The 23159-nt window shown below is 38.5% G+C and overlaps 2 protein-coding genes across 2 annotated transcripts; both read right to left on the minus strand.

Moving 5' to 3' along the window:
- Window positions 1–1241: 1241 nt before the first annotated feature.
- On the minus strand, window positions 1242–10585 carry ccndbp1 (cyclin D-type binding-protein 1). Its single transcript, XM_063472920.1, has 11 exons — window positions 10457–10585; window positions 8658–8717; window positions 8332–8411; window positions 8030–8111; window positions 6778–6874; window positions 6426–6499; window positions 4334–4410; window positions 3721–3980; window positions 3360–3420; window positions 1980–2026; window positions 1242–1642 (listed from the first exon to the last, which is right to left on the minus strand). The coding sequence occupies exons 1-11, from the start codon at window positions 10536–10538 to the stop codon at window positions 1534–1536; spliced, it is 1029 nt and encodes a 342-aa protein (XP_063328990.1). The 5' UTR covers window positions 10539–10585; the 3' UTR covers window positions 1242–1533.
- A 240-nt stretch (window positions 10586–10825) lies between these two features.
- On the minus strand, window positions 10826–17147 carry LOC134627011 (H-2 class II histocompatibility antigen, A-U alpha chain-like). Its single transcript, XM_063472921.1, has 4 exons — window positions 17031–17147; window positions 14346–14603; window positions 12411–12692; window positions 10826–11295 (listed from the first exon to the last, which is right to left on the minus strand). Exons 1-4 carry the CDS (start codon window positions 17089–17091, stop codon window positions 11177–11179), a joined length of 720 nt encoding a protein of 239 aa, XP_063328991.1. The 5' UTR covers window positions 17092–17147; the 3' UTR covers window positions 10826–11176.
- Window positions 17148–23159: the final 6012 nt, after the last annotated feature.

The raw sequence follows: 23159 nt of genomic DNA on the forward strand, positions 1-23159 counted from the left end.
ATTTGGATTTCATGGCTTGGTTTGTGCTCTGATATGCAGTGTCAGCTATGGGATCTTTTATAGACAAGTTCCAAATCCTGTCCAGTCAACTGAATTTCCCACAGGTCGACTCTACTGAAGCTGAAGAGACGTCAGACAGATGATCAGTGGAAACAGGGTGCACCTGAGCTTAATGCTGCCAACTGTGTCATGGCAAAGGCTGTGAAAACTCATGTTATACTATTTATTTATTTAAATTATATTTGCAAGAATTTCAAGCAAACTTTTTATGACTTTGTAATTATGGGGTATTGTGAATTTAGCTCATTTTGCAATGAGGCTGTAACATGATGAAATATAGGAACAAGTAAAGCATTGTGAATATCAGATGCACTGTACAAATAATCCCTGAGATCCAAAAACTGTTCAGAGTGCTCTGAAGGCTAAATAGAGGGGCTACACAAAAACCCAATATATGTCCCCTTAACCCCTAGTGTATCATGTTTCAAACACACAGATTTTTTGTGAGTTTTTGAGACTTCTACATCATCAGTCTGATTTTTGTCATGTATGGAAATTAAAATTATCTTTTAAAAAAAATGTCAGATGGTCCAGTCTGCATTTTCACAAAAAGTGTAATTTTCCTCCAATTATTTCATATTTTAGGCTTTAAGGGGATATATGGATTATTTAGTTATTCCAGTACTGTCAACTAAAAATAAAAAAATCAGTTAAACTGTATCTTTTAAAAGTTTAATATCAGAACATTCCACTTGTCGTTCAGTAAGGATCTGGGCTTTGAACCATACCTATATTTCTGGGAATAAGAGGGAAAACTGCTAGATGATGAATCCACAAGGCTTCAAAAACGGGACTTCGCACACCAGTTGGTGGCGTAACAGTGGCATTTTCCCCTTAAAGGGACTAACATCTACTTTCTGCATAATTTTGGTAGACAAACCTTTCTACAGTGAGAAAAGAAAGCTTTCGTTTCCCAGTGTTTGTGTGCACTGCTTTCAGACCTTATCCACTTGTGGATAAGTGGATTCACGTTTTTTCTTAGCTAACTGTATCCCTAAGATGTCATCAAAACAAGTAACTTGGCACATGCATAACCTTATTTTTGGGCAAAGTCACCAAATATTTTAATAGCATTTTAACTTAAACTTGATCGGTAATTCTTCAGACTGTTTTATGTCTCTGTGACCATCAACATGAAAGTTATATTTCATTCACCATTCTTCTAGGTAGAGGATTCAAAATGAATGACCAGAGTGATTTTGTTTTATTTTGCTTACATAATCTGTTGATGAAGCTGTTTTTTCATTTTAACAGAACTGAAAATGCAGTTTATTTGTACCAAGTAAGTGAGATCTATGACATGTTATTTTATGCAGCTTACATTGTGTTCTCACAAAAAACAGTGTAAGAAGTCCCACCTCTTAATCATTTTTCTTTGTGCACACATTTCTACTTGTTTCAAAATCCATAGCATTTTTATACAAAAACAAAAAAAAAAACCCCAACAGAAACACGCCTAACTGCACAGATACACTAGCTTTCCTGCTGAATGAGGTCTTTGGCTTTCTGCAGGTTGTGATCGATGGCTCCATCTAAGAACTGAACCCAGGTCAGTTCTGACTCCCCACACACGTGACTGGACCTGAACAATGATAAACAGAGTCAATAAAAGAGCATTTTCCACTCATATCACTCATAGAAAGAAACCACATTGTCCAACACTGATGTGAACATGTTCAGTGTTCATGCAACCTGAAAAGATGTAACACAACATGATCAGATAAGATCAGATTCTCAGAAACTCCACCCACCTCTTTCTCAACATTCTCTAACACACCCAACTACTTTCCCCGAGGGAAACTGGTTGACAAATTAGACCAGGCACAATCTGCTTTCCAGTTTTATTTTCATGTTTTGTTGTAGTGTCACTTAACCTAAAATGTCTAAGAACATTTTGTTTTGACTGTAGTGACTCTTACCTGATGATTTCCAGAACTTTCTTTAGAAGTGCTGCTAATTTACACACCTGTTGAGAAAAAACAATGTCTTTATTCAGGTTCTACATTTATATTACATGAAGAGAGAAAGAAATTATTTTATCTCCTGCTGAATTTTTAAGTTTGCTAACTTACAAAAGAACAGAGACTCTCAGGTGCCTTTGGATCATCAACAAGCTCCTTTCATATAGTTTTGGACTGATCCATCACCTTTTTCAAGATCATCCTCACCCCATGAAGCAAGATTACTTTATAACTTTATGTAATGTGGTTTTTCTTCTATATTTCTCATTCTCATCATTCTGTCTCTCTTTATTAAAATGAAACTTCCCTAAAAATAAGAAGTAAGACTGTTTATTTGTTTGTCAGTAAGCAAACTTAGAAATTCAGTATAGGATCAAATAAATAATTCCCCCCCAAATTCAGACTTGAGTCCCCTCTAAACACTCTGTTTCATAACATGTTTTTTTGGATCATATACGACAGAGATTGGACATCCTTAATATCGTCATCTCAGGCACACAGCTCTGACTCTAATCAAAGAAGTCCCACTCATCTACTGCCCAAACCTTTTATTTGCAAAATGTGGCCAATCAGAAGAAAGTTGCGATAAAAGGAGTCATAAAATAAAACGATTTGTTTTTAAACAGAGGATGATCTGAGAGGCTACACCACAGCCCATAATATGATAAATAAAGATTATAACAGGCCCATTTAAAAGTGTAGTTCCAATACATTTAATTTGCTGTTTAGTAAAAATAGTCTGAGCTGTGTTCAATACTTTGGAAAAAGAGTGGGAACTGAGAAAATTCAGAAGCACAAATATACTTTTTAGGAAATTACAAGTCAGGAATATTCCTTCCTGACCACAAAGAAATGCTCATGCCCTGTTTATATTAGCATTTCTTTGTTTGCTCTGAGCATCAGTGTTAGATTGTGCAACTGCAGAGTTATAAAATGATCCCTTTTCATGATTGACAGACATAACAGATTAAATGCTGCTCCCTTATACGTCAAACTTTCTTTCACAAAATGCATGAGGTCATCAGGAGGGAGGGACAAGCTAGCAATTTTTAGGAAACAGTGGACAAATGGTAGTTTCTCCAACCCATTTACAGCAGTACGTATCAGAACAGGTGGGGGGGTATTTTCAGTTGTTTGGCTCCCTGTGATACTTTATACGCTGTCTTGTGAAAAAGCAAGGCAGTGAAACAGCGATCAACTGAAGTTAAAAGCTTTTCTGTACACATCTGACTCCCCTGCACTCTTGTCACTTTACATACGAGCACAGTTCACATAAATTACACAAGCAGATCAACACCACAGGCCTGGAAACAGCATGACACTCTGAGCGTGTCTTACATTGGTTTCGACGCCATTATAATCCATGGGGGGGTAGAGACAAAGGGCCAGATCATCAACGCTAAGGAGAAAAGACAGCCAACGACAAAGGTGAGTCTGCATGTCTGTGACATCATTAAAACTTGCAACAGAATTTGCATTTTAACCTTAATTATGACCCCAAACACACATTTTGATTTGCATAAAAACTATGGAAACCATAATTATTTATATTAGAACATATAAGAATGTCTGCATTAGTTAAAGAAGTATAAGCATCCAGGGTTTAACTGTTACAAAATTTTGTGCTGTTTAGTTTTTTTGTTTCTACTAGTGTGAAGTCTTGACTCCTGTGTGTGTGTGTTTGTATGCATGTGCCTACCCAGGGCTGATTTCTTTGCTGATATCAGCCAAGTCGTCAAGCTGTGACACGTTCTGAGGAGTGCTGAAGTCACCGTTGGATTTGACAGCTGATTTAAGTTTCCTCAGACAAGCTGCTGCTGCTTTTATCAGTCCCTGGCACGCACCAATCACCTGCCGATCGTTCTCTGACCAGTACGTATCCTGGTTGCCTCGGGGTTCATCTCCATCCTGGTCATCATCGAGTACGTCGTTGAATGGGTCTTCACCCTCAGCTAATGCCTGATGGGATTTGATAGGCAACATATTTTTGCCATTACAGTTCTTATGAGGGGTGAAACTAGACCAAAACCATACCAGAATATAAACATGTTCAATTTTGCTGTAAAATTGGAGTCTATGGAGACTGACTTTCTTTCATCAGCCAGCTTCAAGTGCACTTTCTGGCACTGCTGGCTTTATTATTATAAAAAAAATACACAAAGAAAACTTCTAAAATTGAACGAATAATAATATTGATAATAATAATAATAATAATGATAGTAATAATAATGTTTCTTTTGAAATAAAGGCCTAGTTATAAACACCGGAGCAAATATGAAATTCACAGTGTGTGTGTGTGTGTGTGTGTATACCTGTTCAATTTCCTCTATGGCATCTTTCACAACTCGAACCTCACACGACAGAACCACGACCACTGCTGCCTTATTATCTACAGAAGATCAATATACCCATTATTAAAACCTTGTAAAACTTTGAGCAAAATTACCATTGAAAGACTAGAATCCTCCTATATCAATATTTAAAGTTTTCTTATTTTGTGTATCAGCTAAAACACTCGTCTGCCGGCAGATTTTTTGATAACTTAACTGTGATGTCGAAATTTGTGGATAAATGTACTTTCTCTGTTTTCGTGTTTCTAGCATCATTTCTATCAATCCAAAAATGAATATAAATGGATCTAAATGGATTCCAGGTCACACCTATTCTTTATTAAATGTAGACATTTTGGTTTTGATGAAACAGCTTATGGCACTGATACACAGACGAGTGGTTAGACTGGGAGAAAAACATCCCCACCTGCAGGCTTAATAGTAATACTGCTATTGCTGTCATAATCAGAATCAGAATACTTTATTGATCCCTAGGGGAAATAATTTTTCGTTACAGTGCTCCATTATAAACAAACATTAACAAAGACAATACACTAACTAAGAATAACACAATATATACAGGCATATATATATATAAAAGTCACTTATTAATAAATAGCTGAAAAAGAACATGTGCAAGAAGGGTGTAGCTGTTGCAGTAAACAGTGTGTTAAGTGGAAGAGTTGTACAGAGAAATGGCCACAGGCAGGAATGATTTCCTGTGTCGTTCAGTGGTGCTTTTCGGTAATCTCAGTCTCTCACTGAACGTGCTCCTGTGACAGACCAGCATGTCATAAAGTGGGTGGGAGGTGTTATCCAACATTGTCTTTATCTTGGACAACATCCGCCTCTCCGACACCACCTTGAGGGAGTCCAGCGCCATCCCCACAACATTACTGGCCTTACGAATCAGTTTATTGAGTCGGTTGGCATCTGCGACCCTCAGCCTGCTCCCCCAGCATGCAACAGCATAGAGGATCGCACTGGCCACAACAGACTCATAGAAAATCCTGAGCATTTTCTGGCAGATGTTGAAGGACCTCAGTCACCTCAAAAAATAGGCGACTGAGTAAAGGTAAATGTAAAGGCATTTACCTTAAATGTAAATGTAAAGGCATATAAAGCATTATCAAAGTAAAGATATCTCCTGCTTCTAATATTAACATGTAACTTCAAAGCAGTGGCGTTCTGTCAGGCCAAGCACATAAAACACACAAAAGTAAAGAAATCTGTCCTTTTATGTCACAGTGCTGTCATGAAGCCGTCTTGTGGCCACAGCTGGCTATCATCGCTTAAAGCTCCACTTGTTTCATAATCATAGGAAACTGCAGCTGTCTCCATTTTATTGGTTTATCCATCTCAATTAACAATGACTGGAGCCGACTGGCCACCTTTTCTCTGGTGGTTTGCACATTTGCATTGTGGGTAACCTCTAATCTTTGACAGCTGCCACTGGGTCCACTTTAACTGCTCTGGGATCAGTTACGATCTGCACGCCCCTTGGCCAACATGTTTGATATAGAGAAGATGAAGAGTGAAAAAACTGTTAATAATGCCTTTAGTACATTAGCTAGGAAAGCTGACTATGATGGAAAAGGGCAGGCAGCTCTGACTATACCTAGTCTAAAAAAACAAGCAAAATGACCAGGTTGGCTCAGCTAGCACAGTATACTTAAAAAAAAAAATCAACTTGCAGGGTTGTGTTTCAGAGCTCATGAACAACAGTTTGTTTTTGTTTTTTCTGCAATATGTGGTCCTCACAAGACAGCCACAACATGCTTCATAAAATATGATGCTGAACATTAAACTTAAATTTGAAATATTTTAAATAAGCTCAACCTTAAACATAAGCAGCAATAATATTAATCAATTTAACAGTGATGTGGAACACTTTTCTGCAGAATAATTATTTTTACTTTGATACTTCACAAATCCTTTTTTCCAAATTTATAGTGTTTTATTGCTTCTTTTCCTAAAAACTTCACTGTTTCAAAGTATCATAAAAGAACTCCCTGAAAGTCTGGAGTCAAACATCATTTTACTGGTTTGTTTTGTTTTGTCTTTGTCAACAGACCTTTTGACAACTGAGGGAACTGGTCGCAGGCAGACCACACTCCTCCTGTTGACATCAGCTGTTCCTGGCTGAGACTGGAAGAAAGTGTTGGGAGGAGAACGAGGAAGAAGATGATACATTGAAAAGAAAACAGAAAGAGGAATATAAAGAAAATACCTTACAACCTTTTTGTTTTGCTTAAAATAGAAACATAATCTCCTAAATCTGAAGCTTTTGTAAATGTTTACTCCTGGTGGTGCTTCTTCAACAAAGTAAATATATAATCTACCTTTGGTTTATAAAGCAGTGCTGTCAGCGTTAACACGTTAAAATGGTCCCACATCATGTAAAATGCTGGGTTTGGTGTGCATACCTTTCTAGAGGTGAGCTCACTATGACCTCTACCAGTTGTGCAACTCCCTCTAGAACCTCCACAGTAGCATCTCTGACCAGTCGACGCAGAGCCAGCCCTGAGACACCGAGAGAACAGAAGGTCAAAACACTCTGACACTGAAGTCGCAATAAAGGTACGGATCTACATTTATTTCAAATCAACTCACAACACAATAAATGTTGACAACATCAGCATCAAGAAAGTTATAATGACTGTTTCTGTACATAAGTTTTATTTTTTAATTCTAAACCATTAAAATGAATCACACTTGTTCTGTTCAAACCAAATGTGAAGTGAAGTATTTGTGCCATGTGATTACACAGAATGAGCTGTAAGTTCAAAAATTATGTTACTATTACTTAATTCCAGCGGTGAATAAGTGGGTAAGGACGCATCGATCTGATGTTCTCCAGTCCGATTCAGACACCTCAGCTTCAGATATCTACTGATACCAGTGTTAAATTATGAAGCTGTACACTTGAATATGAGGAAAAGACTAGAAATCATTCTCTATACTTAAGGCAATAACAGGTTAAACAATTCCTAAACAATTCTTTCCTAAATTTGTGAAATATAATGTGACAAATAAATACATCCAAGAATACAGTTTGCTTCATTTATATTGCATGATTTTAGCAGTAAAATAACAAAAATATATATTTATGGTATTTAAGTTATTTGTGAGACTTTGACACTGAGCTAAAGTGTGAATACTGCTGTTGCTGCATTGGAGATACTTTCTTTTTTCCCTCCTCTCACTTTGTCTCACTGTGAGTGGAGCAAAGGTCTGAGGAAACTAGACAAATAGAAGACGAGTTTGACTAAGAGAGTTCAGGCTGTGCTAAAGAATAAAAGGGGTCATACCAAATATTGACTTGTTAGAATTATACAAACTGTTTATGGCTCTATAATTATACAAATTATACAAACTGTATTGCCGTCTATAATTGCACATTTCAATAAGTTGTTTCAATTTTCCGAAAAAAACTCAGGGGTGAGTGAAGACTTTTGTTAGTACTACCGTAGTAAACACAGAAGCGCATCGCACTGAAGTAAATAGATAAGCCCACAGACGGGCACTTGCTCTGGCTTTTGGAGTCTGGATTAGATTGACTAGTGTATTCCGATATTCTGGCATTGTGAAATGGTGCAAAAACATGAATGCAGTGCAACATATTCACCTCGCTCATCTGAATACAACACTACTATTCTGCTGCTCACAGGGTTTTACCTTGGCTCTTAGGTAGCCAGTAATACACTGTAGACAGTGTGAGGATGCTCTTCATGATGGAATCTGCCAGCTTCTCTCCATCCTGGAGATTGTGGAGGAAAAACAGACAGAAAACAAATGATGTGCTGGTCTTTAGAAGGTTTCAAGACCCTGAGAAACATGACAATAATTTATGGCTCTAAGTAAGAGCTCAGCTCACATCATCATCATCATTATTTCTTATTTTTACACTATACCAGACTTCAAAACAATATGTTTATCAGCTCAGTGAAAAAACTTCATGATTACAGAAATAATCTGACTTGTTGTGATGGCAGAGGAGGTTTGGAGAAGGCCAGGCTGAGTTTAGTGGCTTCCTGGGACACTGCCTTCACTGCCTGATCTGTTGACACAGACAGTTGTATCATGTAACAACAAGACAATGAAGGAAGGAATTCTCCTGATGCTTTTTTTCTTTTTCTTTTTTTAATATCAAATAAGTCATTGCAAAAACATTATAAAAACAATGCAAATACATTTCTCATAAAACATTCAATGTAACAATACATGAACATCAGTCAGTTGTCAAAGGACGTTCGATGCAAAAGTCTAGGAGCTGAAACAGCAGGAAGAGATCATGATACTCAACTCAAAGTGTCCCAGAAGTTGGAGAGGTTGAATGCTCCATCGGACTCGTTTGATTCTCCATCTGTGAAGGAAAAAAAATGTTCTAAATTCTTGGTTCAGGTTCTTAAGCTAAACTGCAGAGGTTTCTTCTTCTTTTGGCTGCTCAGTCAATCATCTGTCTCCATCTCATCCTTTCCCTGCATGCTCTTCTGTCATACCAAACCTTGGCATGTCTTCCTTCACTACATCCATGAATCTTCTCTGTGGTCTTCATCCTTTTCTCCTGCCTGGAAGCTCCATATACAACACCCTTTGCCTAGGATATTCCATATCCCTCCTCTGCACATGTTCAAAGCATCTCTGCCTTGCCTCTCTAACTTTGTTTCCAAACTGCTCAGTCTGACCTGTTCATCTGATGTACTCATTTCTAATCTTGTCCATGCTGATAACTCCAAAGAAATTCTTAAACTCTGCCACCTCCAGCTCCACCTCCTGTTTTTTTCCCACTTTAGTCCCACTGTCCCCATACATCATAGAAGTTCAAACTACGATCTTGTAAACCTCCCCTTTCACTCTTGCTGCTATCCCTCTTTCAAAAAATTCCTTGCAACTTCACTGTTATCAAAGTGCAGAGAATTATTTTCAGTACAAACAATTATTACAATAATTTATTCTTTAAATAATCTAGTTTCAACTTCTGAAATAGGAGAATTAGCTTCTATTGCTGTTTAAAATCACTGTAACAGAAAATAGGATTTAAAGACAACTCAATGGCACAAAAATTTCTTTCTTACAATCTTTAATATTTAAGGGTTTCTTGGGTTAAAGCTGTCAGTTTTGATCAGACTCATCTTCTCAAGTGTTAACAAAAGTCAGTGCATTTCTGTGTCATTTCTGGACATTACTTTGGAAAAAAACAAAAAAACAAAACATATTTGGGCTTTTATATACTGGGTTTTCTTCAGAGGGAAGACCAAAACCTCCCATATGCAGAAAAACACGGACCTCATACTAAATAATTAATAAACTAGATTGAAAAATTCAATAATTAAATGATCAACTACAATTAGCTGGCCACTGCTTTAGACATAATGAAATGTCTGAATATTATGATGACGACAACAAAGTAGGTGTTTTGGATTTTTGGCAGTAACTAAAGGGCCACTTAGGGCTGAGTGGCGCTTTAGTTCCTGTCTGTATGTTTGTCTTGAAAAACATTTTTTTCGTATTAAAATGTCTGATATTGTCCATTGTCCACTTTTTCGTATTCCAGCTATACACTCTTTTGTAAAAGCAAACCTTTAAGTATCCTTATATCCTGCACAAGCAGTTGTTTTTGTTTGTCACAAAACTGACTCATGAAACACACTCTATATACCGAGTAACACTGAGGTCTAATGTCCCATTTAGGTCAGTTAAGATGAGGACAAGATAATATAACTGAAAAAAGCAAGACAAAAAGCCCCAACCTCCATTTTCTACAAAACCTGGGAATAAAAACCTGAATAAAAGCGAACAGGAAATAGCAGCCAAATGTAGCTGGGTCACGTAATAAAGTGCCAAATGTCTTTATCGCTGTATGTTACATTAGCTAAATCCCCGTCTTTGTTTGCTAACAAACAGCAGTCAAACTCGTTAACTGCTGCTAAACTCACGAATCGAGTTTAACAAACAGTTAAACTCGTAAATCGACAACAGTTAACATTAAAGTTTATACCAATGTTAGCACATATGTTAGCACGTTTAGCTAGCTTGACATAAGCTTTTATGGTTAAGCAGTTTCATTTGTGACAACACAGACAGATAATGTGGCACAGTTACCTCTGACTCGGTCTCGGATACAGTTGATGGAGTTGACCAGATTCCGTAAAGCCACTTTTCCACCACAACTATCAGCACTCATGTCGCCAGAGTTTGTTGGTCGTGTTACATGCGTGTTGTGGAACTACATAAGGGGAGCCCGTTGATAGGGGGACAAAAATAAATGAAACAACGGCGCCGCCGGACATTCCTGCTGACCCGGCTGCCATTCAGCCTGGAGTGCAGCAGAGGGCGCCAACGAGCTAGTCTTCAAAAACTATTAAACATCGCACATACCTGCCTCAAACCAAACAAACAAAGACATTACAACTCTTTAGTTCACAGTTGTGCAAGATGTTTGCTTTATTTATCTATAAATTCTTAGCAGGGATGAATTATTCTACACAAATTATTTTGTAGGTCTGCGTGTTATAAAGTCATATATTGTTGATCATATAACAACCCCAGTAATGATCTATTTATTAAAAATCAAAGTATATTAACACCACATCATCAAGTGAAAAACAATACAAATTGTAAGTACACATTAAACACATTAGGTAAACAAACTGCCATTTACTATTAATGCAGTGATATAGAAAGGTTATCTGTAAGCACAAGATACTGGATTTTTATGTTTTTTGATGTGTTTTGCTCGTACATATAAAACCAGTTAATCAGAGGATTAAAGATTGAATGATTAAAGTTAATTTAATTAATTCAATCTCAAATTTGAAGACATTAATTTGGCTGCTTGATGAAAAAGAAGACTCCAGTCCCGAATCCCGTCAGGCACAAAAAGACACTCACACTGAAAAACACGGCGGCAGGGCTCACTCTGCTCTTGTTTTCCTTCAACTCTGAAAATAAAATTAAAAAAACATCTTTTATTTGTGTATTTTGAAATGACTGAAAATCGCATCTGTTTATGTCTAAAAAGGCCTGCTTGTAATAATTCTATGACTGCTGTTATTTAAGGTAAACATAGGAAGCCAGATGACTTTTTTTAATATAGAGTCTGAAAAGGAGGCACTGCATTCGAGCAGGCTTTGGTTGTATGCAGGTAAAGGTGTGAAAAAAGGATTATGCTTCAGTCAAGAAAACACTGGCTTTCACGTGAAAGCTACTCAGTTTTTCTTTAGCCTTTAAAAACAGTTACCAGCACAGGGAACAGGAAATCTTTTCCTGGATATCCTCTAGCTAGCCCAAAAGCCCCTAATATTGGCATGTTGCACATGTCAACAACCAAAGCCAAACATTTTTTTTGCTTGAGGCATGCTTGGACTCATTGTAGTTTTCTCCTAAGTTCTAAGTGCTGCAACTCTGCATCAGCGCTGGTGTGGGAATAGAAAAAGTCAAATGAAAAAAATCACAGAGATTTTCTCTTTGTATGTTTTAAAAATTTCTTCAGGATTCCTTATTTTTTTGAAACTGTTGCACCTCCTCCCTCTCTCTAAGCTGGATATTTCTGAGCTCCAGCATTAACATGACCAAACCCTCTCATAGATGCATGCCTCCAACCAAGAGCGAGGTTTACAAGAACCATATCACAATACAAATCCAGTGAACTGTGATATCATTTTTGACATGTGCAACTGCTTAGAAGGGTGACAATAGGAAGCATAAATTAAATATAAGTCATCAGACGGTAGATGGAGGGTTCCCCGATTCACAGAACATGAATGTTAGGAGGCTGCTTTTTGCTTCAAACAGCTTGCTAATCTAGGACGTATGAAAGCGATAATGTTACAAACCTTACATGTAAAAAGAAAAATGTAATCTAACACTGTATTGGTATTGCAGGAGGGTTCTAAAATTGGTATCGTCACCTGATTGTCTAATGAGGAGAATCTCAAGAGTCCTTGGCTTATTCATAAAAACAGTTCAGTTCAGTTTAATTCAATTTTATTTATGAAGTGCCAAATCACAACAGCAGTTACTTCAGGCACTTTATATTATAAGGCAATAATCCTACCCCAGCTCTTGCTGACAGGCACTTGCGCAGCTTGATGCTCCACCGTGCAGATATAATAGTCTCCAGGTTGTGGAGTGAACAGAAGCGTAGAAATCATGTGGAATGTCCCATCACGATTGTGACGATAGCGTAAGTTTGCAACACCCTCTGTGAGCTCCACTCCATTCTTGGTCCATGTGAAGTTGATGGTGGGTGGGTAGAAGTGGTTGGCCACACAAAAGAGAGTGTTCATCACACTGGCTTCCCCCTCATACCGGGTATAGATGTAGATGTCAGGAGGATCTGGTCAAAGAGTGACACATTTCATACTTTTAGAGCAAAATCCCCCCCAAGAAATATTACCTTGATAGAATTAAGAATATATAACAAATTCACAGATATAAAATGTAAGACATGGACAGAGACATTAAAACATCTAAAAAAATGAAAATTGTATTTTCTTTTGCATTGCATTTTTTTTTGACAAACATTGTTGGTGCCGGAGGTTATTTTAATATTTTAACGAGACTATTACCATAAAAAAACTGCAAATGTGCCAGTAGAAGCCAGAAGGGCTCCTAATGGGGCTGTAGCATTTTTAAATGAGTTGCTTCTCTGTCATCATCTTTCTGCAGGTTACATATTCATCACAAGGGTATAGCAGTTAACTAAACCAAAACTAACAACTAAAACTAGGCACAAAAAAGCACTCAGAAATTAAAATATAAGCTAGGCTTCTGGTTTAAAAATATGATGAAAGAAAAACTGAATATTTTGCTTACACACCAACCGAAAAAAAAAAGAAAGAAATATATGAGAATTTTGAGGTGAGGAGGCCTTATTGATGTTTATTAATTTCAAGGCTGAACCATGAAATAATTGCCAGAAAATTCTGAGTGTTTATTGAGCCTTCTGATGAGAAACAAATATTAATTTGCATATGAGAGTTTTCACTTGTGTCATATTTGCTACATCAGGCAGTTTTTTTGGACATTTATTCCTTAAAAATATATTGTGTAATTAACTCGTAAAGTAAATAAAGGTACTAAATATAAAAAGGTAATAAATAAAGATGGGAACAGACTGCTTTTTCTCTGGAAAGTTCATACGCAATGGCAGACAGACAGCAAAAGTAAAGCTTGAATGGAAACAATCTAAACATTAATGGTGTCATTATTCTGTAGACATTACGATGTGCAGTCAGCGGAGTAATAACAAAGCTAAAATGCTCTATTGACAGTTTAATTTAATCTGCGCTAAGAAGCAGAATGAGATATCCAGCAGTGCATGGTTATAATTCACAGACATAATGGGCTGGATTGAAAAGAAATGATTTGTACCTGTGCTGACCTCCAGAATATTTTCTCATTGCCACTTGACCCTCTTTGAGCTTTGTTTTTCATCATCATCAACTATGCTGCACTTTCATTTGAGAGAAACTCCAAACACTAAAATAACAGTCTACAGAGTCAGGCAGCTATTCTCTGTGAGTTTGCTGCACAAAATGACACCACACACATTGCATTTGTTCATCTTATCTATAATTTCTAAGAAAATGCTGGCAAAAGCAGATCTCATCTCAGAGTTCAGTTTATGGAAGGAGACTGCCTTAGAGTAGTTTAGAAAGGCCACTGTAACACAAGTTTCAAGCTAATTTAATAGTATATAATTACTTTTCAAAGGTGATTCTGTCTCAATATATTTTTCAAGCCAGAGAGAAGGTCACTGATTAGCTGTGTAATTAAGGCTCCACCAGTCTAGCACCTGCCTGGAGCACTTAGTTTCAAAGCAGCTTGTGTAAGTAAGTCACAGAAAAGAGATATTTTAAACCCGGTATGTGCTCTCTTAATTCTTTCTGGTTACATCTGCTTTCAGTTGGATCAACAGTGTTCTTTCTTCCCCTCGATCAGGCTGAGCTAAACGAATGCTCGCAATGAAGTGTGCCAAGATCAGTACCTTGCCGTAGGGGAGCGCCGGGATCAGCATTTTTTGCTTTACCCAAAACGCTGTGACAGTGTGCAGTGCTGGCTTTGGCGATTTCATAAGCCATTTTCTTGATGTCTTTTGCAGGTTGTGGCAAGTGAGGTAACACCCACACTACCTCTTTCTTGTTGAAATCGGCATATGCAACCACGTCGTCGTCAATAACAACGTCCACCCGCACATCATCAGATTCATAGCATCCATAGATGTAATGGAAGTTGTGGGACTGTGCTGAAAAGAAGAAGGTGCAAAATGAATACATGATGGAAGCAGTTCAAACATTCTACACACTGATTTTCCTGACCTTAACTGCAGCCAACAGGCTGGTAGGGGTTGTAGCTCTTCTACTCAGTATATTCTAGTATGAAATAAAAGAGTAGTTTTTATTTCAGAGTTGTTAATTAATGAATTACTGCCTAACTGGCTAATTTAAGTCAACTCTATGTCAAGTGAGGACACAACACTTTTCTTCTAGAGTTGTTTTGTATTCACTCGTTCTTTAGATTTAGGCACTAAAATCGTTGCTTTTACCAAATCACTGTGTCTTTGCTTAAACTACCATATTTACTGAGCACTTCACAGGTGTCCATATGTGATTAGCTGGGAATGATAGACCTCACTCACTTTTAGCAAACCCTGGTCAGCTGTTTTCCCCTGTTTGCAGCTAGTCTTATCTTCACTTAGGCTAACAGCCTCCAATCTGCTTAATCTGCTGCTGTCTCTTTCACACTGCTCCAATTGCAGCTACTTGAACACAGAACAGAATACCTGTTCAATCAGTCATATTAATTTCACCTGAATCTGCTGACAAAATACCTTTCCATGTCTCCTTTATTACGCTATAGGACAGTACCCTTTAATCTTTAAATGTATGCACTTTAAAGTTTCAGAGCTCTAATGAGCCATCGCATTATAAATACACTTAGCACAGTGAGTGCACTCAGCACTAAAATAAATATATTAACTTGAATTAAAATGTTTATTTTACCACTCTGTGCACTAAATCAGCTGATTATTAATTTTCTGTAGCATTAATTGCCTGTCTTATTTGCAACAGTGTTGCATTTTACCATTACATTGTTATGTTGTTCATCACCATTTTCTCATCATTATGTGACAGTGTCTATGGTTGGGGCAGGTTAGCGTAGGCTGCACTCACAGCGATCAATTTGTGTGGGGAAAGAGTCATGTGACGTGTCAAACACCCCTTTTCATGAGTATGCACAGAACCTGAAGCAGAAAGCAGAAAGCTAAGGAACACTGTCATGGCACGCATTATCTCCAACTGGAGTTTTAGGATTGGTCAAGCCACTAATGCATACAGAGCTTGGCTGTGCTGCACTTTCTTCACAGTACAACCCCTCAGGCTACCGGCATGCACTCCAATATGCTGACATAAACAAAAACCAGCAGCCTGTTATCATTTGGTAAAATTGAGGCATTTGTTTTATTTCAAACTTTAAACTGAAATAGCATTTTTCACATTTTTTTTAAAGGTGAAAATATACAACGATCCCTTTATGAGAGTTATTCTAGCCTTTCAACTTGAGCCTGGCAGACATATTGTTTGGCTGACGTTGTGTGCAAATACTGGCCTGACACAGATATACATGAATATAAGTGCTGATATGATAAATTGCTAATGTTTTTTTGTTTTTGTTTGTTTTTGCAGAACACAATGCACAAAAACATCTGTCATCACATTTTATCTAGCATATTTCACCTTAGTGTCTGCAGGTAGCTAAATATGTAACAGAAGTGAACAGAAAGCAATGTTGTGCCTAACTCTGTCTTCATGATAAAGTGCTAACAAGCTTAGGAAATCATACCAATGATTTCTGTCATTTTGCCTCTGTACACCACCACAGTGAAGATGTCACTGAAGTGCAGACTTTCAGAATTAATTCAGGGTTTTACAAAAAGAGTAGCATTAGCTGTTCGGGAATTACACCCTTTTTTATACAAAGGCCTCCATTTTTATTTAGTTATGGGCCTGGTTATGGTTGTTAGGTGAGTTGGTAGCATCTGTATTGTGAGAGGTACAAACACAATACAGAATTTTAATCCCCTAAAATCCTCTTTAAAAATTCCAGAATCTCAGGCCCTACTTCCAGCCAGCTATGTAATGCAATAAAAATTGCTGAATGTCACATTGCTAAATGTAATTTAAATGTACAACAGATTATTTTTTTTGTAAACACAAAGCAAATGTAAGAATTGGAGTCGACGTCTTGATCTAACAGTTTGTCATTTTGTCAATTTTAAAACATCAAATTTAACTAGCACTGGCTGAGCTCAGATCACAACAAGACTCAAAAATTCCAAACTACTCGCATTTTACCATGTGACTGGTGTTCAGCAAACATTTCCTGAGAAAGACATATTTAAATTCAAGTTCTTGTTTTTTCTTCCTCTTGTATTTTCACCTACTGTAGCACAGCTCTATAACTAAAGCAGACTGATGGTTTTTTTTTTACCTTTTATAATCCTTTACTAACTGTGGCTGCTAAAACATGTTTCATGAAAACCACCTATACAGCAATACCTGCAACTTAAACAACAAAGATCTACACTAAGTCATTTTTAATTCTGCAGGATACTTCCACTTTCTCATAGCTGAGCTGCTCACAAAAAGCCAAGTGACAGTCGTAGCCTTACTTTGTATATATCCACAAGCAGCTCCAGCACTTAAAATCAGTGCAATCACAGAAAGAGCCATCCCTGTTAAAAGGCTTGTATCTCAGCAGCAGCTCCAAAGATAAACAGCACGGTGTGCAGCAGCCAAGCAGAAATGATTACACCTCTGTATTTGGGTAGAACAGGAAGTTATGGGCAAGCTCTGTAGAGGGCTGAAAAGAGTCAAATTAGAAGTGAAACTACAGCAAAGCTGTCACATTTTGAACAACATTTTGTTTCAAGCGTTATAAGAATTATGCTTGTTTTTTGCCAGTTATATATATATATATATATATATATATATGTATATATATATATATATATATATATATATATATATATATATATGTGTGTGTGTGTGTGTGTGTGTGTATAGAGAGAGAGCGAGAGATACATGTATTGTGATTGTGTATTGTTTTTTTTTTTTTTTCTAATTGTTTTGTTGTTTTGTTGTATTTATTGTAGCTACACCAGATAACTATATGTTATTACTATATTCTAGATGGGCATTAGCTGAACTCAGGAGGTTAAAGCTTCCTCCTTTGGATGCTAATCATGAGGACTGCAGGTGTTTCCTGTTGGCAGATATTGATTTCGTCTGGCTTCCTCTTCCTCCACGGACAGTCATTGTTTAAATGAGTCGTTCTCATACTGTTTCTTGCCTGGCCTCTGTCACTTGTCAAAAAAAGTTAACATCCCCTTGGTCTCTATTTGTTTTACATGACAGAGTGACAATCACAAAGGATCCTATTTTAATTAAAAAGAATTGTTCTCTTTTAATCTTCCCCCTAAAGTTATTTGTGTTTTCATTTTCAAAATGAAAAATGTTCAGATAGGGCGTCGTTGTGCAGTCACCTGTCATTTCTCATCGTGTGAGTCTCATTAACTGTCAGGTTTATGATCTCAGGTCAGCTGCACTGAAATCTCAGCAGTCTGGATCTTATCGGCTCTCAGTTTTGTGAAGTCATAAAACCACAGTCCCTGTATTGTACACAAACTCCGTTCTTATTTCTCTTAGTGTTTAAAGTTCTTCCAGTAGTTATAACATTTGCACGTTAAACAATTGCAACAGGAGAAGTTAAAAAATGCTGGTGGATGCTGTAGATGATTGATGGTTCTGGGGAAAGAAAGTTTATGCAGTACACCAAAAAGACCACTCAGAGACAACAGGCACCTAGGTCTTTTTGAAAGGTTTGGATTTTTAAAAAATAGATACTTATGTAAATGCTAATCCGAGGTATCAGGTTAAAAAAATAATGTTCTCAGCAGAGTAGAAAATAAGAGAGTTGAGTCAACGGAAAAAAAAAAAATGTCTACGGTTGTAGTTTTTAGTTTTACTTTTAGTCATATCCATATCAGATATCAAATATCATGATAGAAAAGCAGTTTATTAGAGAATGCTGCTTTGTATACTCAGAGTCACAGATGTATTCAGCGTGCCCACATGTAATAGACTCTCAGACTGAGCTCACATAAGGTTACATGTTTATGAATCATCTTAATCTGATCATTTTACAGCAGTGGTGTCACAATAGATTCTATTGTGTGAGTGCGGGAAGAAAGTATTTCCATGGACACTACTTGTTTTGTTCAGCTGTGGGAATTTTTAATGTCATAGGAGTGTCTGAAAGCTTTATCGTGTTGCAAACTTGAAGCTGAGGTGATTTATTGCAGTTTGTTTGATACCTATCACTAACTGGATGGCAGCTGGAAGGTATTGTACATTTCTAAAATACACAAAGCAACACAGTGACAGAATTAGATTGTTAACATTATCTTATAAGCTACACTATGGAGAAATATTTACCCTAAAAGGAGCATTATTTGATAATACCAAGCACCAACTTCATGAAAATCTCCCATAGATTTCTAGTGAGATTTGAGTGCAATGGTGGTATTTTTGTTTCCTAGCCAGGAACTGCTTTACAATTTCTACAGAACTAGTAACAGAGATTTATTGTGTTTATTACTTCATTCATGTACTGCCTGTCATTAACAAGAAGTCAATACCATAGGCTCTAAACAGTAAAAAAACACATTATTCCTCAGCATTGTCATATCTTTCCAGTCATGTTGGACTCATGGTTGACTTAACCTTACACTGACTATAGCAGCCCAAAAACAGTATTACCTTAATGTATTGAGATTTGGAGCACACAGTTCACGTTAGAAATGTATTGTGCCTTTTATTGAAAAGTTTAGAGATATATTTCACATACAAATGCAGAATTCCAGTTTGTAATTTCTTATAAAACACCTATGAAACAAACAAGATTTCATATTACACAAATGAACTGCTAGCTACAGTAATATAAAAAAAACTAAGCAAAAAAGGAAGTAGTATCTACATTCTCATTTAATGAGGCATATAGGAGACTAAATGGTTGGATAAGCAAAACTTACATGTAACCAATTCTTAATGCATAGCATTAGCACAGAGACGCCAAATGCATTTTACATCATGAGCCAGACCAGTGAAACGGACCTTTCTGTCACTGTAAAGAAATTTAGTTACACGTTTAGTCCTTAAAATATCTGAATATAAGACAAATAATTGCAATTTTAGCAGGAAATTTCCAATTTAGCTGAATCCCCTTCAGTTATTCTTCCTGACAAAGACTCATTCAGAGATGGACCCACTTGGTTATAGTATTCCCAGAGTATTTTAATTTATTTATTATAATATTAATATTTGGAGTCCCTAAAATTGCTATGCAAAATACTCCAGTGGATAATATAAATAAAAGAACTTTTCCAAAAACAAGGGTATTTGCTGTTTCCATACAGAGCAGGGGATAAAAGACAAACATAGATTCCAGATCTGAATGCCAATGTGCATTCTTTTTAATTGCCACCAGGGGGTGATCCTTGTTGTGATATGATGTCAGGCTACGATGTCAGGCATCATAGCGGTTAACATGAACAGGCACATGGCTCAATACATGAGTGGGGTACAGAAAGGGATTGACAAGAATACCAGAGGCACAAAACATCAGCTACTGGTAGACCGAACAATCAGCCGAGGCTGCAAGACTAGGCTGACCAACCTGTGCACTGCCTGGATTTGTTACAAGAAGGCCTTAGACTCGATGCCCCACACCTGGATCCTGGAATGCCTAGAACTGTACAAGAGCAACAGGACCCTAAGGCCCCTCATCAGGAACTCAATGGGGATGTGGCGTACAACACTAGAGGCCAACTTCAAGCCTCTAGCACTAGTCACCATTAAGTGCGGGATCTACCAAGGAGATGCTCTGTCTCCACTGCTGTTCTGCATAGGCCTGAACCGCCTCAGTGAGATCATTAACAAGACTGGCTACGGATACCAACTACGGAATGGAGCAGTTGTCAGCCACCTCCTGTACATGGATGACATCAAGCTTTAAGCCAAAACTGAATGATAGATCACTTTACTGATCCACACCACCAGGATATACAGCAATGACATCGGAATGTCGTTTGGACAAGAGAAGTGTAGTCAGATGATAACAAAAAGAGGTAAGGTAGTCAGAACTGAGGGGATCGAACTACCAGAAGGCAACATTGCAGACATAGAGGACAGCTACAAGTACCTGGGGATCCCACAGGCAATGGGAACCATGAAGAGGCCGCTAGGCAAGCTGCAACCACCAAGAACCTGCAGAGGGTCAGGCATGTCCTGAGGAGTCAGCTGAACGGTAAGAACAAGATCCGGGCTATCAACACCTACGCCCTGCCCGTGACCCTGCCAAAGGAGGAGACAGAAGCCACTGATATCAAGACCAGGAAGCTTCTGACCACGCATGGAGGGTTTCACCCCAAGTCCAGCACCCTCAGGCTGTACGCTAAGCGGAAGGAAGGAGGCCGGGGACTGGTGAGTGTCAGCACCACGGCCCAGGATGAGACAACGAACATCCACAGATACATCAGGAAGATGGCCCCAACCGACCGCATGCTCAGTGAATACCTCAGGCAGCAGAAACCCAAGAAAGAGGAAGAGGAGGAACCATCATGGAAGGACAGGCCCCTGCACGGTACGTACCACCGGCAGATAGAGGAGGTGGCTGACATCCAGAAATCCTACCAGTGGCTGGACAAAGCTGGACTGAAAGACAGCACAGAGGCACTAATCATGGCAGCACAGGAACAAGCTCTGAGCACAAGATCCATAGAGGCTGGGGTCTATCACACCAGGCAAGACCCCAGGTGCAGGCTGTGTAAAGATGCCCCTGAGACAATCCAGCACATAACAGCAGGGTGCAAGATGCTAGCAGGCAAGGCATACATGGAGCGCCATAACCAAGTGGCTGGCACAGTATACAGAAACATCTGTGCTGAATATGGCCTGGAAGTCCCGAGGTCAAAATGGGAGACACCCCCAAGAGAATGACCGAGCCAAGATCCTGTGGGACTTCCAGACAGTAGCGGTTTTAGATACGGGCGACACGGGCGGTTGCCCAGGGCGGCATCATGGTGGGGGGCGGCATCACGGGCATCGGCAAAAAAAAAAAAAAAAATGCTCGTACTCATGCTGCCCCGACATCATGCCAGCGCATACTGGGAATGGCATAGGCACCGATCGGTTTTCTATCGCCCATTTGCTGGGAGTAAGGGCGCCCTCCGTTTGCGAGGTGCGCCTGCTGCTTGCGGCACAGGGAGGAGAGGGCGGGGCGGCGGGGGATTCTCTGGGTGGCTGGAGCAGCATCTAATAACCAACTTGCAAAATAAAACAAAATAAAAACAAACCAACAACACGAAAACAGCAGACATCATGATACAGACTTATAATTTGCACCGATGTTTTTTCGAAATTCTATACGCGAAAAGTGAGCGCGAGAGCCCTCGGTGCGCCTGCTCGCTGCTGAAGTCAAAGTAAACTTTATTGTCATCTCCGCTACATACAGTCCAGTATATAGAGAGACGAGACGACGAGGCTCCAGTTACAGCAGTGCAAGTAAACAAACAATAAATATAAGAAGAGTAAGAAAATAAATATACACTTTAGGACCAGGGGTAAAGGGATCAATAACAATTTAAAATGTATATTTTATATTTTGTTGATTTAAAGTCTCACACACAACCCGTTTTTAAAGTTTAAAAAAAAGAGAAAAGAAGAGGAGGAGTGTGGCGACTTCCACAGTCGCTAGAGGCCGGGGATGGAGCCTGCCTATTTGCCTGACGCGCTGTCAACTTCACGCAATAATGCGAGAGGTGGAATTGCTTGCTTGTTTATTAAAGTGCTTGAAAAGTTTACAGAGCAATGTGATCGGCTCGCGATTCAAACTCTTAAAACATCACAGGCTCTAATGCAACAAGGGGAAACTCGTTGTGCTGCGGTCAACAAAAACTACGGCTACCCAGCCCTCCTCTCTGTCAAAATCAAACCAGTGAAAGACAGACTGACAACGCCCTCTTAATGTCACCGCTAGCACCCACGTGACTCCCGTTACACATCACCATAGCAACCAAACAAATGAAAACCCAGTGATCATTAAAATTCAATACATTTAATTATGGCTCCTACAAGGACAAACGAGCAAAAGATACAGGTAAGCAGATGTGTCATTGGATAATGGCAGGTCATGTATCCTAAAACATTAAGAATCAGAATACTTTCTTAGTCCCTAAGGAAATTATGTGGGTTACAGTTCCTCCAAGAAGAAATGGTAAAATAGTAACAGTAACAGACTAAACTCCAAACAATATATACAATAATATAATATTAATTAGTCAGTGTCAATTGTTGATTTGTCCTGTTCCCATTGTATGACGAATTATGATGTCTGTTTGGTAGCCATTTGCATACTATGCATACTCTCTCTCTCTTCATATATAGGGTCATATATGTGTGTGTGCGTGCGTGTGGGGGGGGGGGGGGGGCGGCGCCAGAGGCCGTGTTCGCCCGGGGCGCCAAACAGGCTAGGACCGCCACTGCTTCCAGATACAGATGGACAAAGTGGTGGTGGCTAATCAACTGGACATCGTTGTGGTAGACAAACAGAAGAAAACAGCCGTAGAGATAGATGCGGTTCCAAATGACAGCAACGTCAGAAAGAAGGAACACGAGAAGCTCGAGAAATACCAAGGGCTCAGAGAAGAGCACGAGAAAATGTGGAGGGTGAAGGTAACAGT

This window comes from Pelmatolapia mariae, linkage group LG5 (genome assembly GCF_036321145.2).
Source record: "Pelmatolapia mariae isolate MD_Pm_ZW linkage group LG5, Pm_UMD_F_2, whole genome shotgun sequence".
Lineage (NCBI taxonomy): Eukaryota > Metazoa > Chordata > Actinopteri > Cichliformes > Cichlidae > Pelmatolapia > Pelmatolapia mariae.

Excerpts from the sequence above, each read along its gene's own strand:
- ccndbp1 (XM_063472920.1), bottom strand. The coding sequence starts at position 10,538 with ATGAGTGCTGATAGTTGTGGTGGAAAAGTGGCTTTACGGAATCTGGTC. Across the intron at positions 4,411-6,425 it reads GTTCCCTCAGTTGTCAAAAG|ATAATAAGGCAGCAGTGGTC; the intron begins GTCTGTTGACAA and ends GATCTTCTGTAG. Across the intron at positions 3,981-4,333 it reads CCATAGAGGAAATTGAACAG|GCATTAGCTGAGGGTGAAGA; the intron begins GTATACACACAC and ends AAATCCCATCAG.
- LOC134627011 (XM_063472921.1), bottom strand. The coding sequence starts at position 17,091 with ATGGCTCTTTCTGTGATTGCACTGATTTTAAGTGCTGGAGCTGCTTGT. Across the intron at positions 14,604-17,030 it reads TGCTTGTGGATATATACAAA|CACAGTCCCACAACTTCCAT; the intron begins GTAAGGCTACGA and ends TCTTCTTTTCAG. Across the intron at positions 12,693-14,345 it reads CGGCGCTCCCCTACGGCAAG|ATCCTCCTGACATCTACATC; the intron begins GTACTGATCTTG and ends CTCTTTGACCAG.